At 41.0% G+C, this 15,731-nt stretch overlaps 1 protein-coding gene and 1 long non-coding RNA gene across 4 annotated transcripts in view; both read right to left on the bottom strand.

The window, feature by feature from the left end:
• Positions 1 to 2,761: 2,761 nt before the first annotated feature.
• LOC309345352 overlaps positions 2,762 to 15,731 on the bottom strand; it is a 40,437-nt gene continuing 27,467 nt past the window's right edge. Inside the window, exon 2 of the long non-coding RNA XR_014158203.1 lies at positions 2,762 to 3,016. This is a non-coding gene — a long non-coding RNA (uncharacterized lncRNA). The remainder of the gene's footprint in view (positions 3,017 to 15,731) is intronic.
• Positions 2,762 to 15,731, bottom strand: part of MIGA1 (mitoguardin 1) — a 35,096-nt gene continuing 22,126 nt past the window's right edge. For 2 of the 3 annotated variants that reach the window (XM_081868350.1, XM_081868349.1), the window contains exons 9-16: positions 13,960 to 14,078; positions 13,731 to 13,803; positions 12,717 to 12,803; positions 12,060 to 12,158; positions 11,658 to 11,792; positions 6,767 to 6,820; positions 5,122 to 5,238; positions 2,762 to 4,947 (exon numbers count right to left, since the gene is read on the bottom strand). In XM_081868350.1, coding sequence (XP_081724476.1) covers positions 4,729 to 4,947; positions 5,122 to 5,238; positions 6,767 to 6,820; positions 11,658 to 11,792; positions 12,060 to 12,158; positions 12,717 to 12,803; positions 13,731 to 13,803; positions 13,960 to 14,078 — 903 coding nt within the window. In that variant the 3' untranslated portion in view covers positions 2,762 to 4,728. The remainder of the gene's footprint in view (positions 4,948 to 5,121; positions 5,239 to 6,766; positions 6,821 to 11,657; positions 11,793 to 12,059; positions 12,159 to 12,716; positions 12,804 to 13,730; positions 13,804 to 13,959; positions 14,079 to 15,731) is intronic. The other variant, XR_014158196.1, reaches the window with a different exon arrangement.

Here is a 15,731-nt window from a genome sequence, read left to right as displayed (position 1 = left end):
AGAACCAGTTACTTCTGTTCCTGAATTACTTTGCAGAGTAGATGGCAGCAGAGAGATTTGATTGCTTTTTTTTCCTGGACAAATAATGGGACTCTGCTATTCTTTCCCCTCCTTTCCATTCTGTTTTTCTCACACAAGACAATACACTGGGGGCAGCTATGAATATCTTATTCTACAGAAATAAAGAGGAATTTTCTTTACTTATTTGTTCAGCAAGGTGGACAAAAAATAGCCAATATTCTTCCAGTTACTATGTGGACAGGGCTAAACACAAAGTTAAAAGCACATAACTCCAGGCTGCAGTGAAAACTACTAAACTGTAGTGCGGCACATCCAAGACTCTTGCTCCTTTATCTGTATGAAAAGAGAAGGAGGAACCTTCTGTCTGCTGCATTACTGATTGTGGCATTTAACCCTGATTCCACTGCATATTCCACACTTCTAACCAATTCCCAGTTGAGAGATGCTGACTGAACAGCAGCAGTGCCATAAATGTGCTATAGTTGAAATTAACAGCCTCCACTTCCCTTTCCTGCTTCAAGCTGACTTTGACCCATCTTCCTCGCCATCGACCTCAACTTCCACGAGTTCTATTTTCTCCTTGGTCCATTGCTTTCTCCTGCTTTCCCTTGTCCCTCCCTTCCTCCCTCCTTATCTTTTGTTTAGACTACAGTAACCCTGCAACTTAACAAGGGGAGTTACATTCTGGGGATTGCGCCTGAAGCCAAAATTGCGTATAGCCAAAACACATTGGGTTCAGTGGTGGGTGGGATTGCCAAAGCCTTTCTTTTCCTAGACACCCACTACATCCCTTTTACTTTTTTTAATCCTTTTTTTTTTTTTTTTTTTTTTTGCCAAGCATGTAAGGCTGAATGCACACAAGTTATATGTGCATAAGCTGCAGGCTTACTATACTTGCTTTCTTCCATCATTACCTGTTCGCTGGCTTCAGACTCCCACCTTATAGTTGTTGTCAGTCACAGATAGCATTCTGCAGCGCCAGTTTGTGTGAATGGAATGAGGGTGCTGCTGTAGAGAAGGAAGTAGCTCAGTGGTAAGAGTGTCAAGGTAGGGCTGAGACAGCATCTCAGGTAGGGCTGAGAGCAACTCTTTGGCTGAAACCTTGGACAGCGTCTGCCATTCAGTGGAAGCAAGACTGAGCTAGATGAACCAGTGGTCTGACTCAATACTGTATAAGGCAACTTCCAGTGTTCACCTATGTGTTGCCTACTGCTGCCGGCTCATCATACCGGCTTTGGTGCACTTTCCCGTGCTGACTCATGAAACATTGCACAGGGAGATGGATAAACTTACTTGATTCATGTGTGCTGGGGGGTGGGGAACCTCAGCCTGGGGACCAAATGCAACCCTCCAAGTCTATCTGACCCTTGAGTCCACACATGCAGTTCATATCCAGGCCATGCTGCTCCCCTTGCTGACTCTGGTTCCATCCCCGTCCCCATGTATACTTTTGCCTGGCTGGAATTGTGCCCCTGTAAGGGGTGGGGGAGGCAATTACATCACATTTACTTGCTTGGATGGAGATGTACCTGTGTAAAAACACACACATGAATTAAGCATAGCTTGAATGTAGCCTGCTGTACAAAGGCAAGGATCACAACCATTGCTCCACAGATGCTGTTTTGCCACAATCACCACTGGTAGGCAGCCCCCAGCAAAGTCCCCATGATGAAACATGGCCCCTGGATTGAAAAAAGGTCTTGTTTCTCCCTTGCTGTATGCAGATATAGTTCCCCACATATTAGTAGCAGCATGAACTAGGCAGTTCAGAGAAACAGCTGCCAGCTAATTCTGTATCATGTTGACTTCCTCGCCCCCTGACTGTCACTATCGGCCTCAACTTCCATGATACATCCGAGCCATTTATTAAGATGAATACAGATGACCATGCCATGTTGCATACATGCACACTGCAAGTTAACCAGCTTGTAACTGGAATCAACCTAAACATAAGAATGTTGATGCAGAAAGTCTGTCACAACTCTTATTTCAGAACAGTGACTACAAATCCTCTAGGTTTCCTCCTTGGCTGAACGAGAAATTGATTATTCAGGCAGCCTGAATAGAGAAAAAGTGGAATTTCAATACCCTATAATACCAGCCCTACATATTCCCCAAAGGGGCCCATGACGTAGTGTACAATAATTTTTTAAAAATCCAAATTAAAATAAAAAAGGAAACATGAAGCTATTTGTGATTTTTATATGGCATAGAGGGAAGAATGGATTGGGGTAAAAGAAGTAATAGATTAATTATTTCCCAAAGCCTCAGTGAAAGAAAATGGCTTTGGCTGGCTTCCAGAAGCTGAACATGCAGACTTCAGAGAGACCATCCTATGACCAAAATGTTCTATTTCTAGTATAATGTTTTTGGGCCCGGGGCACATTTTCAAACTGGAGAAACTGAAATGGGCAGCGTGCACACACAAACATGGACCCCCCCCAACCTATTTGCTATAACACAATGCTACTTTAAAGTCTTTATTTCATCTGAAGAAGGGACCCTGCAGACACCAGGAACATGTGCACCCATGGAAGCCATGTTGGCAATACCAACTCTAGTGAATGTCAGCCACAAGTACAAGCAAGTCACCTAGAGCAGGATTTTACCCAGATATCCAAGGAGATTTGTAGAGAAGTCCCCTAAACTGTAGATGTTTCAGGGCAAGACCAGCACCTCGGATTCAGCCCAGATACACAAAACAAAAAGCAACACAAAAAGCAAAATCCCAAAATCCGCGTTAGGGCAATACATTTTATTAGGCGAGTCCAAAATGTCACAAATAGTATGCAGACTTTCAAGTTGAACAAATAGTGTTGTTCTCTAGACACAGGCATACTATGATCACAGTATCTAAAACTGAATCCAGAAGTACCGTGGGCTGGTGGGACTGGTATTCAACCTGTTTTTGAACATGCCCACGGTTTGGTAGGAGGTGCTATTATATCTCTACAGCCTGATCACAGTTATCCATACACTGGTAATACAGTGGTACCTCGGTTTAAGAACAGTCCGGTTTAAGAACGCAAAACCGGAAATAGTGTTCCAGTTTGAGAACTTTACCTTGGTCTAAGAACGGAATCCGAATGGTGGAAGGGCACCAGCAGCGGGAGGCCTCATTAGGGAAAGCGTGCTTTGGTTTAAGAACTGTTTCAAGAACAGACTTCCGGAACAGATGAAGTTCGTAAACCGAGGTACCACTGTATCAGTTTAGGTTACTGTGGGATGATAGCTTTTGAAGACTGCTGGATGTACAGTTAATGCAAATAGTGCAGCAGAGTTATGTAAGGGGACTGGCTGCTTGGAATGAAAGCTCAATAGCTCTTTGCAAGAGTTAAATTGGCTTCCGGTCCATTTCTGAAGAAAGTGCTGGTTTTGACCTAGAAAGCCCCAAACAGTTTAGGGCCAGATTACCTTTTCCTGCAAGCGAAGTAGGATTAAGACCACCATCAAAGGTCCTGCTCCAGGTTCTGCCACCCTGTGAGGTGCAGCGATGATAACCAAGAGTCTTCTCTGCTGTGTTTAAAATCCACACCCCGCCCCTGCAAAAGCTTCATCTGGTGCAATCTTCCTTCTCTTTCCAGAAGCAGGTGGAATCCTTTCGTATGCCCAGGCCTTCACCATGTTTTACTGTAGTATCATTTTATTCTGATATCCCATTTTATGGTTGTATTATGCAAGCTTAGATGTGAAGTTTTGCTTTTTCTAAGAGTCACTTCGTAAACTGAACCCCAGAATTTTCAAAAGAGACGAAGACAAAATTTAAAATGACAAAAGGAACATGTATTTAAGTCTGTTGCATGATTATTGTTTTTGACATAACATTCCCCCTCCCTCAAAAATATACTTTAAATGATACATTCAAACAAGACAAGATACTAGCTTATTCACAACTAGTAAAAAGTTTTAAAAGCTCTCTAAAGATGCAAGGGGATTCAACCAATTATTAAATTATTTAAGAGCATTGTTTAAGGCCTCCCTAAACTGTGATTTCCAATGTAAAATATCAGTGAAGGGTAATTTACATAAAAATATGAGCTTTGTACTCTATTATTATTTTTTGTTAAAAAAAAAAAAGCTTATAGAATGGCATTGCTGCCCAAAGGCTGAATGCACCGATTTATTTCGCTACATAATGAGCTATAGCTTATACACACAAAATACATTTTCAAGGCAAAGTTAAATCATTTTTCACTCTAAGTGTCATTATATTGCACTTCATTTAAGTAAAAATAACAGTAAATGTATAACTTGGCAAGTGTGTGGCCAGGGTCAGGTAGAGCTTTTGAGACTTTGTACTGGGTAATTCCAACAGTGCAAACCTTCGAGACAAACTTGTATACTATATACCACGTTTCTTTGCATCACTTTCAGTCACAAACAATATCAGAGGAAATTCACAGTATTTCCACAAATACATTTCACTTCGCCGTTTTCAAAAATATATATATGTTGGGATATATTACATATAAATCCAGTGACGGTTAAGCTACCTGCTCCAAACATATGCAGTATCTTTTTCCCACAAGCAATTCTTTCCATATATTTTTTAACTTCCCTGAGTCCATACTTAACAACATTGTAGATTTCAGGTACTTGCTAAAAAGAAGAGAAAGAAACCAAAGCCGAAGCCGAAGCGATGGCAGCTTTCCTTGAGGGAGAAAACGGCAAAAAATTGTGCTCACGTTAAGAACGAAAAGGAGGAAACTATTGTGCTTTAGCTTCCAAAATGCCACTGGCTGCCGTGTCCCCGCATCCACTAACAAGGCCACTGGAATGCCTTAGGGAGTCGGCTCCAAGGTTAGCCAAAAGAAGATCGGTGTGTCGAATCAGCAACTGCATAAGGTCTTCCGCTAGGTTATCTATAGTGGAGTACCGCACTTTTTCAAAGTCAAAAATGTCTTTCAGGAAATAGAGAACCTGGTCCTGGTAAAAACAAACACAAAGCAAATTCACTTATTTGTGATCATTGTCAGGCTCCGAGATTTATTACAGAAGTATTTCTTTCTCGTTTTGCCTGGTTTGGGGTTTTGTTTTTTAAATCGGTATTAGTATCAAATTAGTGGCAACGAGCTCTCCTGGTGTAATGAAGCAGCATACCTTGAAGAAGTTGCATAATTCATACAGAGAATTCCTGGGGCCAAGGAAGCCCCATGCCAGAACAGGGCTGATGTGTTCACAAATAGCATAGAAGTGCGCAAAGAAGCCATCAGGAACCTGGAGATGTAATCAGCGCAGAAAAGGTAAATCACTTCCTGCTTCTGCGTATGAAAAACTGTTGTGTCAAATGAAGACACTAAAGGAGGGGGGAGGCTTCACTTTTATTGCTCAGCAAGTGATTCACCAGGGCCAAGTTTCCCAGGGGCAGAGAATCTAGCGCCCTTCAGATGTTGCTGGAACTATAACTCCCAACCATCCCTGGCTAGCAGTTGGGAATCCAATGAAATCTGGAGGAACCACAGCCCCCCCCCCAACTCACCACTTGTCCACACTATTTTTTAATAAGTTTCTAAATATACCAATTTATATTGTGAAATAAAGTCATACCAGCTTTCACTTTTGATTTCTTCATAGATGTACAAATATTCCTAATATCTAGGCACCCTTGCCACATTATACATATATAAACTTCTGGACATAACAGAACGTAGGACCTTCTCCAGCTACCTTAAAATGGACAATCCATAACCATGTGATCCGTTGTCATTTTTATGCATTACAGTTTTTTGGGGAAGAGTGAATAGTTGTTCTTTTACTGGTTAATAGAGAATCAAAGTTATATTTAATTGGATGTTCACCATTAGATGTCAAAATGGCAAACATTATCCTATTTCTGGAGCCCCCAGTATGGCACCTATGGGCACCACTGCACCCACCAAGGCCCTCTGCCCTTCTCAATTCTTATCTTGCGGATTTTACAGTGTCGATAAAAATGAGGCGGCTCCTTCTAAAAGATCCCTTCAGATTTCACTGGATGCAACATTTAACTAGTGGAATCATAAATTTGTCTCCTGGGAGGGCTGGGTCATGTCCATAGTAGCTGTATCTCAACCACTGTCCTATTGCCATAGCACCCCAATTTTGCTTCGCTGAACAATAAAAGCTGGCCCTCGCATATGATTCCCACTTCTCTCTTCACATTCCTAATAATTTACCCAATTATATATGTTACTTGCAAATGAGGGTATAGAAATTTATAACTATGCAAAACTTATAGCATAGCATTACATGCCATAATTTAGATACCCATACCTACACAAGTATTTTAAAAAGTAAAACCTGTTCGGATACCTGATTATCATCTTCCAAAGCAACTACTCTATTCCGAACTTAAAAATGGAAAGCATAATGCTGGTGGTCAACAAAAGAGGTTTAAAGACTCTCTCAAGGTGAATCTAAAAAAAATGTAGGATAAACACCAACAACTGGGAAACCCTGGCCTGTGAGCGCTCCAATTGGAGAACAGCCTTTATCAAACGTGTCATGGACTTTGAAGACGCTCAAACTCAGGATGAAAGGGAGAAACGTGCTAAGAGGCAAGCATGCTTGGCAAACCCTCACCATGATCAACTCCCATCCGGAAACCTATGTCTCCACTGTGGAAGGACATGTGGATCCAGAATTGGCCTCCACAGTCACTGTTAAGACCGTGTTCATGGAATACAATCTTACTCGGCTACGGGTGATCGCCAAAGAAGACCACCCATACCTACAAAAGTATTTTAAAAAAGTAAAACCTGCTTACCTTCATTTGTTGCTTTTTTTGTTTCAGAACTGACCAGCAGCTTGAAGCCACAGCCTAAGAGTCAGAAGAAGAAGAGAAGTAAGGGTTGTACCCAACACTATGTGCCCAAGCAGAGCAAACTTCCACTTGCACAATGAGACTTCACTCTCCTCTCCTCCCTACCTGCACTCTCTCAGAATCTGCTCTGGTGGAATTGGGGAAACCTATGAACATATTCTTAGGGTGAATGGACTGCCATGGGGCAGGGGGAATAGAAGATGATGCAGGACCTTTGTGCAAGCTGACATTCATTCAGTGTTCGATTCCACCCTACTGTACTTACCTATTTAGAAATATTCATTACATAAAACCAGCTGGTAATTTTCCAAATTTTGAAATTGTCTTATTTTAAGTTTAAGGTTTTTAAATTACTATTGGGTTGTTGATTGTCAAGTTGACAGGCTCAACTTATGTTAAAATAAGTATAGGAAAAAAGAGGTCAATGGCACACCTGCATTAGTATTAGCAGGGAAAGTGTGATAATCAAGGAAAGGTAGGATCACAACCAAGGGGAAAAGAGAGAGTAAAAGACATATGTCCATGTCAATCACAGAAAGACTTGTGCATTTTTAATGAGGTGCACGATTTCACATGCAATAAAAAAACACTATACACACAAAGAATGAAAGTGGGAACCTTAGCAGAGACATAGGACAAGTGTGGGCTGCACACACAATTGTTAGTATGACTTTGCTTGAAAAGCTCAAAGTTGGACATATTCTTGTTGCATGCAAAACAGCTTCCAGTCGCAGGAAGCTTCTGAATCAGGGTGCTATTCTGTTGGACAGTCAAGTGAAATCAGTAGGATCAGGATCATGTGTGTGTGTCTGTGTGTGACTTCTGCTAAATTGTCTCTTAGCAAAGAGAGCTGTACTATAGTTTCTAGAGCATCTTGATCTGGCTACTTTTAAAAGGCAGGAAGCTGGGTTCAAAGGGCAGCTCAGCTGACACAGTACAACTGTTCTTATGCTAGTTTCCAAACTCCATGGAATGTTTCAGTATACTAAAAAAGAAGCAATACTTCGGTGCTTTATACAGCGCTAGACCAAATCAATCACTCACTCTCTCTCTCTTTCTCTCTCTTTCAGCTTAGGAACCTTGTTTTCTAAAGTTAGATTACTTACTATTTTGTACATAAGTTTGCTAATAAGGCTTTTCTTCTTGGTCTGCTAAACTCAGAAATGTGCATACTTTTAGTCAGTTTTAACTGCTCCAATAGCAGGCACCCAGCTATGTAACAGTTCTTCTTGCCAACTTGGCGAAGCGACCTTTTCACCAATGCCTTCTGAAATCTATAGCTTTAGTATTATGTTATATGACTGTAAATAAATCCTTTCTGCTTTTCATATTTTAATAATATTAGAGCTTAAATGCAAGCCAAAATCCCCAGCGCATTTAAATGCCAAAAGATGTTTTAAAGCCAGAAGTATTTGTAACCATAAAAACAAAGAACAAACCACATACTTTTGTTTTGACCACAATGTTAAAAAAACCCCAACACACTCACTTAAGAAAAAAAACATACTTCGAATAGTTTTTGACACAGCTAAGCAGTTTTGTCCTAATAAGGATTGGAATAATACAATATACAGATGGCAAAAACTTTTGTCTCCCATAGGGCATAACAGAATTTGAATGGAATGCAATGCTACTTCAGTACTGGGAGGCAAAATGCTGACAAAATTCCATTGAGAAAAAAGTCTGTCTCTGTGTGTCTATCTAATCATATATCCAACAGGAGGGGGAAACAAAACAAGATATCAAGACAAGAATAAAAACGATGCCCTTTTAAAATGCGTTGGGGAGGGAGGTTATTGGGTTGTTATTGTTTTTATTATCTAGTTTGTTTTTTTATAGGACAGGGGTATAGGACGGTATACAAATTTTAATAATAGATAGATAGTTTTATTCCTTCCATTTCCAATGAGTCCAATGAGAGCTGGTCACCCTCAAGTCCTATTGAAGTTAATGGGTTTTGCAACTTTAACTCTGTGCTTAAAGTTGTCATTGATTGAAGATCATCATGTATAACTTTCTCAACAGGGATTCCCACGTGTAAACATCATTTTCAGCATTTTATCCTCCACAAATCTGCCTATTCCTCTTTAAAAGCCATCCAGGTTGATGGCTATCATCACCTTTCATAGGAGCAAATTCCACAGACTTGTCTATCTTAGGTTGCAGAAGTATCTGGTCTCATCGGGTTCATCACAGACCTAGAGCATTAACCACTCAAGATGAGAAGATCCAAGCTGTAATCCTAGTGAACTGACAAAATTGATCTCCAGCTACCATCTTGAAAGATCAAGTCAGTTTTACACCAAGGCAATAGTTGAAGGATTCTGTTAGCAGAATATTAAATATTATTCACCATAGCAACTCGCGGGGGGGGGGGGGAGAGCCAGCAGCACTTCACTCAGATGTTGGGACATACCTATGCATACAATAGCAGCCAGAACCCATTAATCCATGTTGAAACAGGTCCACTGCTGGCACATGACACCAGTAAAAATGCATCACATAAATAACAGATTTTCTGCTGAGCGCAGGAAGAAATATGCCAAGTGAGCGAGAACCATTTTCTTCTGTAGTAGGTGTGCCTAGAAGTACAAGGTTTTTGGCTGGAGGTATCATATGAGATTCCGGGACGCATGCTTGCGTTTTTAATAATTACAGATCCCAGGGGGATTCCCCCCCCCCCAATGACTTGATGCTACCAATGTTTGCTCCTCACATGGCCAATCCCTGGAAATTGTGTGCAGTTTACACTATTAATGGTTGTTTTCCTAGGCTGTAGCAATTGGTGCTTTGTTGTTTAGTCGTTTAGTTGTGTCCGACCCTTCGTGACCCCATGCACCACAGCACACCAGGCACTTCTGTCTTCCACTGCCTCCCGCAGTTTGGTCAGGCTCATGTTTGTAGCTTCGAGAACACTGTCCAACCATCTCGTCCTCTGCTGTCCCCTTCTCCTTGTGCCCTCAATCTTTCCCAGCTTCAGGGTCTTTTCCAGGGAGTCTTCTCTTCTCATGAGGTGGCCAAAGTATTGGAGCCTCAGCTTCAGGATCTGTCCTTCCAGTGAGCACTCAGGGCTGATTTCCTTCAGAATGGATAGATTTGATCTTCTTGCAGTCCATGGGAATCTCAAAACTGGTGCTTTGGGACCACCCAATTCATCACAGCAGGTGAGCCTAAGATCTAACAGTGCAGCACAATTTTGTAGAAATTTTATATAATTATTTTATAGAAATTTTGTGCCATACTAAAAATATGGTACCAAATATTTGAGGATCGCTATACCATCCTAAGAAGAAGAAGGAGAAGAGTTTGGATTTGATATCCCGCTTTATCACTACCCTAAGGAGTCTCAAAGCAGCTAACAATCTCCTTTCCCTTCCTCCCCCACAACAAAAACTCTGTGAGGTGAGTGAGGCTGAGATACTTCAGAGACGTGTGATTAGCCCAAGGTCACCCAGCAGCTGCATGTGGAGGAGCGGGGAAGCGAACCCGGTTCACCAGATTACAAGTCTACTGCTCTTAACCACTACACCATACTGGCTCTCCTACATCACGCTGATACTTACATAGATGTCCTGGGTTGTTGTTTTATAAAATGTGAACGTCAGCAATACTCAGCAATGGCACTCAACAAGGAGTGGCATGATGACTTGAAGGAAGTGGTGTCTGAGAGCTTAAAAAGCAGCGTTTCTAACAAAGTTTCTGTACTCGCAGTGATGTGGAATTACTGCAAAGAAGGCTGGACTTAATGGATCTTAGTGTGATCCCACATGGCAGTTCTTTAGGTTCTTAAGCAAGGCTGTATATTCAAGATCACTTCACACAGGTTAACTATAAACAGATCCTTAGAATGCACTGTTGTGTTGCAAATTTTACACATACTGGTAAACTACAGGGGTCCTCATTCCAAGAAAAGACCATGTAAGATAGCCTATTCCATAGGTGGCCAAATTGCAATCACCCTGGCCACATGCAAGGGTGACCTAATTAGGTTTGGAGGTTCCAACATATGTGATCAGTGCAATGCAATTTCTTAAAATGACATGCTTCATCTGTGTAGTTTAAGGTGCCATTCTTCATTCATTAAATCAGTTCAGACTGTGAAATGAGGTAGCAGTTATTCTTCAAACTTCACTGCTTTGCACTTCTTGATGGCTGTCTGTGTCAGCTGAATCCAAGCAAAACCAGTGTCTATGAATGCATGTATGCTTGCACAAGTCTTGTTGTTAGTCACCAATCATGGAGTGGAACCATTTCTTTTGAGAAAGTAACTTTCAACAACTACTGAACAGATCTCTCTGTGACACGAAGGCCCAGGTGGGCAAATTGGATAAAGCAGGCACCCCCAAACTCAGCCCTCCAGCTGTTTTGGGACTACAATTCCCATCATCCCTGACCACTGGTCCTGTTAGCTAGGGATGATGGGAGTTGTAGTCCCAAAACAGCTGGAGGGCTGAGTTTGGGGATGCCTGGGACAGAATTTGCAATATGTATTTTTAATGGCTTAGATATGTGGATAAAAAAGATTAATATATTTTCACTCTTGCAGACATTTCCTTTTATTATACAAAGTACTAAGACTACGACTTGATCCAAAATATGCGAGTTTCGTGGCTAAATTTTATGCAGATTAGTTGTCTGCAGAAAGCCAATTAAGGTTCTTGCAGGTATGAATCACAACTGCTTAATGAGTAAAAGGAATCTGAAACAGATTATCCAATCATAATGTAATTTCCTCTAAATTTAAATACTGCTCAGAGGAATGCAATCATTAAGTTACCTGTCCAATATTCTGCAACCCCCATATGAAAGCATGGAACCAAACAAAGCCACTTACAGTTTCTTTGAAAGAGGAATTCAGCCAATTGTTATTGACCACATTTTGTATAGACATAGGTGGATTCTCTAAATCTTCAAAGGAATCCATTAATACGAAGTCCAGAACAACATCATAGAAATTTAGATGTTTCACCTGCAGAGCATCGGAATATTTATAAAGTTACGGACCTCATTTATACAACTTCCAGGTCTATAATAATAGCCTAAATGACACTGGGGGGAAAACAACAGATTTTACTGAAATTGTTTAATAAACTGTCTAAGCAGACAGACTAAAGTAATAAAATTGACACCCTGAAATAGAGACAAAATAAAGAACAATAAGGGAATTGCAATTGTCTAACCAGGGAGAGATAACATTTACAAACAACTGAACTAATTTTTTATAACATATACTTACTCCCCAAGCAGCAAGCTCCATTTCAGTATTAGCCCAATGATCAGACTGCTCTAAGAAAGAGATCATTTCATCAAATACTTCCTCAAATTTCTTTGGGTTCTGTGGGGGGGGGAAATCAACAAGCAGGAGACAAATTATGCATGTTTATTTAGTTCTTAATTAGAGATAATAATTGCTTCTATTTAGCGCCTGAGTAATCTAGAAAGACGGCTTCAGTCCAATGCTCTGAAGAACACATGGAACTCCTTTGTGATTCATTTCAACTGGAGCAGCTCTGTCAGCACAACTGGAATGTTTATACAGCGCTGTCACTGAAACTGAGATCAATGCAGATGCTGGACTGCACCTTAGCATATATATTGACTTGAATGTGTTTGTAAGGACATTCTTGTTTGGGCAATCAAAATCCATGGCTGCAAACAATTACAGAACGTACCACCTTTCAGAATCAGGTCTGCCAAATATGAATACTTGCTGCTTACTTCACAGTGAGAGGAGGCAACTACAGAGAAATAATCATGTCTACTCAGAAGTAAGTCCTATCAAATTCAATGGGGTTTATTCTCAGGCAAGTGGCATTAGGATTATAGCCTGTGACCATAAAGCTTTCTTGAAAATTAAATCCACCATACAAATTAATTAAACAAAAGTGTTTACCTTTCTAGCTCTCATGATTAGCGTGCACAAGATTTTTCTTCCACTTTCAGCAAGAAATATTCTATTTGCGGCGTTGGAAAAGATTACCTGTAATGGATCACTAGGTATTACCCATCTGAGATCACTTACATTCTTACCTGTCTTAATAAATAATAAAATTTTGTACCCCGCCAATCTGACTGGGTTACCCCAGCCACTCTGGGCGGCTTACAACATTTCTTTTAATTCTACCAACCAGGGCTTTTTTTCAGCTGGAACAAACCGAAGGACATTGTCCTCTTTCTATGCTCCTCCCAATGGAAACATGCAGATGGGGACAGATATACCTGCTTTAACTCGTTTACATACTATCTTCTCTTGTATATTATTTACTACAAAGCTCGATGACTAAGCTCTTTAGCGGTGAAATGAGCACTGAACCACTGGTATATCACAAGTGGACTCTTCATTTACTGTGTTTGCTATTGTTTAAGACAAAACCTATTTGAGAAAGAAACTACTTTTGCCATTTTTATGGACGTTTAATGTTTGTTTACCGATAGTTGCCTTGGTGATATTATCTTGTGTCGATTGCAGAACTCAGTTGCCATTATAAGAGAACAAGGGAGATGCTCATGGTGAGTTCCGGCACTTCTTTTCTAGAAAAATAGCACTGCTGCCAACCAGTTCTCCCTGAAAATAGCCCATTTTCCAAGCAAACTTACTTTGAAAGGTTTCGAGGATACAGACAGAGACAGATAGAGAAGATGCTAATGGCAGAAAGAATTAGCTATCAATTGTGAAATACACTGGTAGGAAACAAGGCCTCTGTTGCTGGCGTCCTCCCGATTTATATACATAGAACTTAAATAGTATGTGACTAAGAAGCTATATTGAATACAACCCAATATAACAAATCACAATTACCCTTGATGATTGGGCGGTTTGGCTGATCTGTTAGAAAACCTACTGCCACAGGAGTTTTGTGCCTATGTGGTATGGAGGTCAGCCTTAAGGAACTGATTGAACATTTACCTGAAAAGCTTGGCGGATACAATGGAGCTTAGCAAGAAAGTCGCTGTCGCCCAGACACTCCAACGTATCAGTCCTATTTACAGAGACAACAACAAAAAGGCACTTGAAACTTAACGGTTGACTTGCTCTTTAATTCAAGCCAATATAAAAAATATTGCATACAAAGCACTGTTTTGCTTTTAGAAAATGTGCAAGTAATATTAGGGAAAGCAAACAAAACATTTAGTACCGTAAGACTCGTGAATAAATCTTGCCCTCTTCTGCCAGGTGCATAGCCTCTTCGTATAATGGGCAATGGCATAGTGAATCCAGATTATAAGAGTTGCGGCTCTCTTTGTGTTCTGCAAGCTAGAAGAGGGAGACCTTCTCAAGATCAGCTGGCTAACATCCTGAAACACTTCCACCAATATCAAGAACTAAATGCCCTTTGTGTTATTTCTATGCAAGATCCATCTCTTTCGACATTAGTTAAAAGATAAATTTCCAGTACTGCAGCTTGCAAAGAAAAGCCACAGTGACACACTGGGACAAGGGCCTGCTGCTGAATCATGTCCCCGAGGAGCAGAAATGGATAGCTGGCATCCATGCAAGGCAAGCCAGAGCTGAGGGCTACATCACATAGCTTGTCACTTGAACGCTAGCCCAACTAACAGTTTGCCTTCCATAAGGCAAGAACTTTCAATGCATCTTCCATTTAAAACGGACATTCTTAATGTGCAAAGCATGGGAAAGAGACTTTGTAATCATATAGTAGTAAAACGGTCTTTAGTAGCTGTTGCGTCGGAGTAGCACTTTGCAGCAACAGCTGAATGCTTGTGAGTGCCCAACTGCTTTTGTGGCACATTCCAGAAAAGCCAAGACATGCAAGGAAGGGGAGAGATAATTTACTAGCCACCTTCTAATTATATTTTACCAAGGGAGGGATTGCAAACAGAATAATAGGATTCTAAAGCATTTTAAGGGAGGGCAGTTAAAAACTGAAAAGAAAACTCACACAGCAGCATGTTTCATGATGGCAGGGACTATGCAACCCCCTCCCCACAACCCACAGGTCCATAGTGCAGCTCAGTCATGTGCTGTTGCAGAAACACCCATAAGAGAAGTTTAATATGCAGCAAGCAAAGCCAAAACCAGTGTTGTCAAGGAAAGTTGTCAGTCAACAGGGAAAGGGCCCTTCAAAACCACTTCAGTGATTTCTACAGGAACTTTGCATTACTGGTACATGTAGTCTTCTCAAACTTACATTTCATACAGCCTACAGACACCAATATTAGTTTTTGTTACCAACAACAGAAATCAGTTCCCTTAAACTCAAAGTCCTTAAACTCTTCTATTTGGTTTCTGCTACTGGGTGTAATCAGCAGCAGCACTGCCACAATTTATTTCTAGAATGTTTTAGCAGGCATTATGTGCTTCACATTAAATGAAAGTTCATGGTGTTGCAGGAGCCATGTATTTTCAAGTGGCAGGCTGCAAGCAATGCTTTCATTTACAAGAAAGCACTTTTAGCCACTCCCAGAGCAGCTTCTGTAAGGCCAAAGATGAAAAGATGAGGGAAGAAGAAAACAAGCAAACTTGGGCATTGATTTGTACGTTTGCTCAAGAGAGGGAAATACCTTGCACAGAGAATAACCCTTTGCTGCCACAGAGAAGTGCAGCAAAGTCCTCTGCTGCTTTGGGGGAGCATGGCGCACCCTTTGCCACTGTGAGGAGGTATAGCAGGACCCCCTGCCGCAGCGGGGAGGCCCAGCAAGGCCCTCTGCTGCTGCAGATGTGTATAGAGATAGCCCAGTGTTTGGAAAGGAAGGCTGCAGTGATCCAAAACCTGTTTGCTCTGGAGCAGAATATATCCACTGATAACATGGAATGGGGTATTATTTCAGTAATACAAACTTTGGCTGAAATCCTAAGCATGTTCCCCTGGAAGCAAGTCTCGTTGAAATAAACTGAAGTTACTTCCCAGTAATGAGGTTAAGGATTGTGATCCAAACGTCAAAGCAT

This window comes from Podarcis erhardii (genome assembly GCF_964252035.2).
Source record: "Podarcis erhardii genome assembly, chromosome: 6".
In the NCBI taxonomy this organism is placed as follows: domain Eukaryota; kingdom Metazoa; phylum Chordata; class Lepidosauria; order Squamata; family Lacertidae; genus Podarcis; species Podarcis erhardii.
This window is presented reverse-complemented; position numbering and strand designations above follow the sequence as displayed.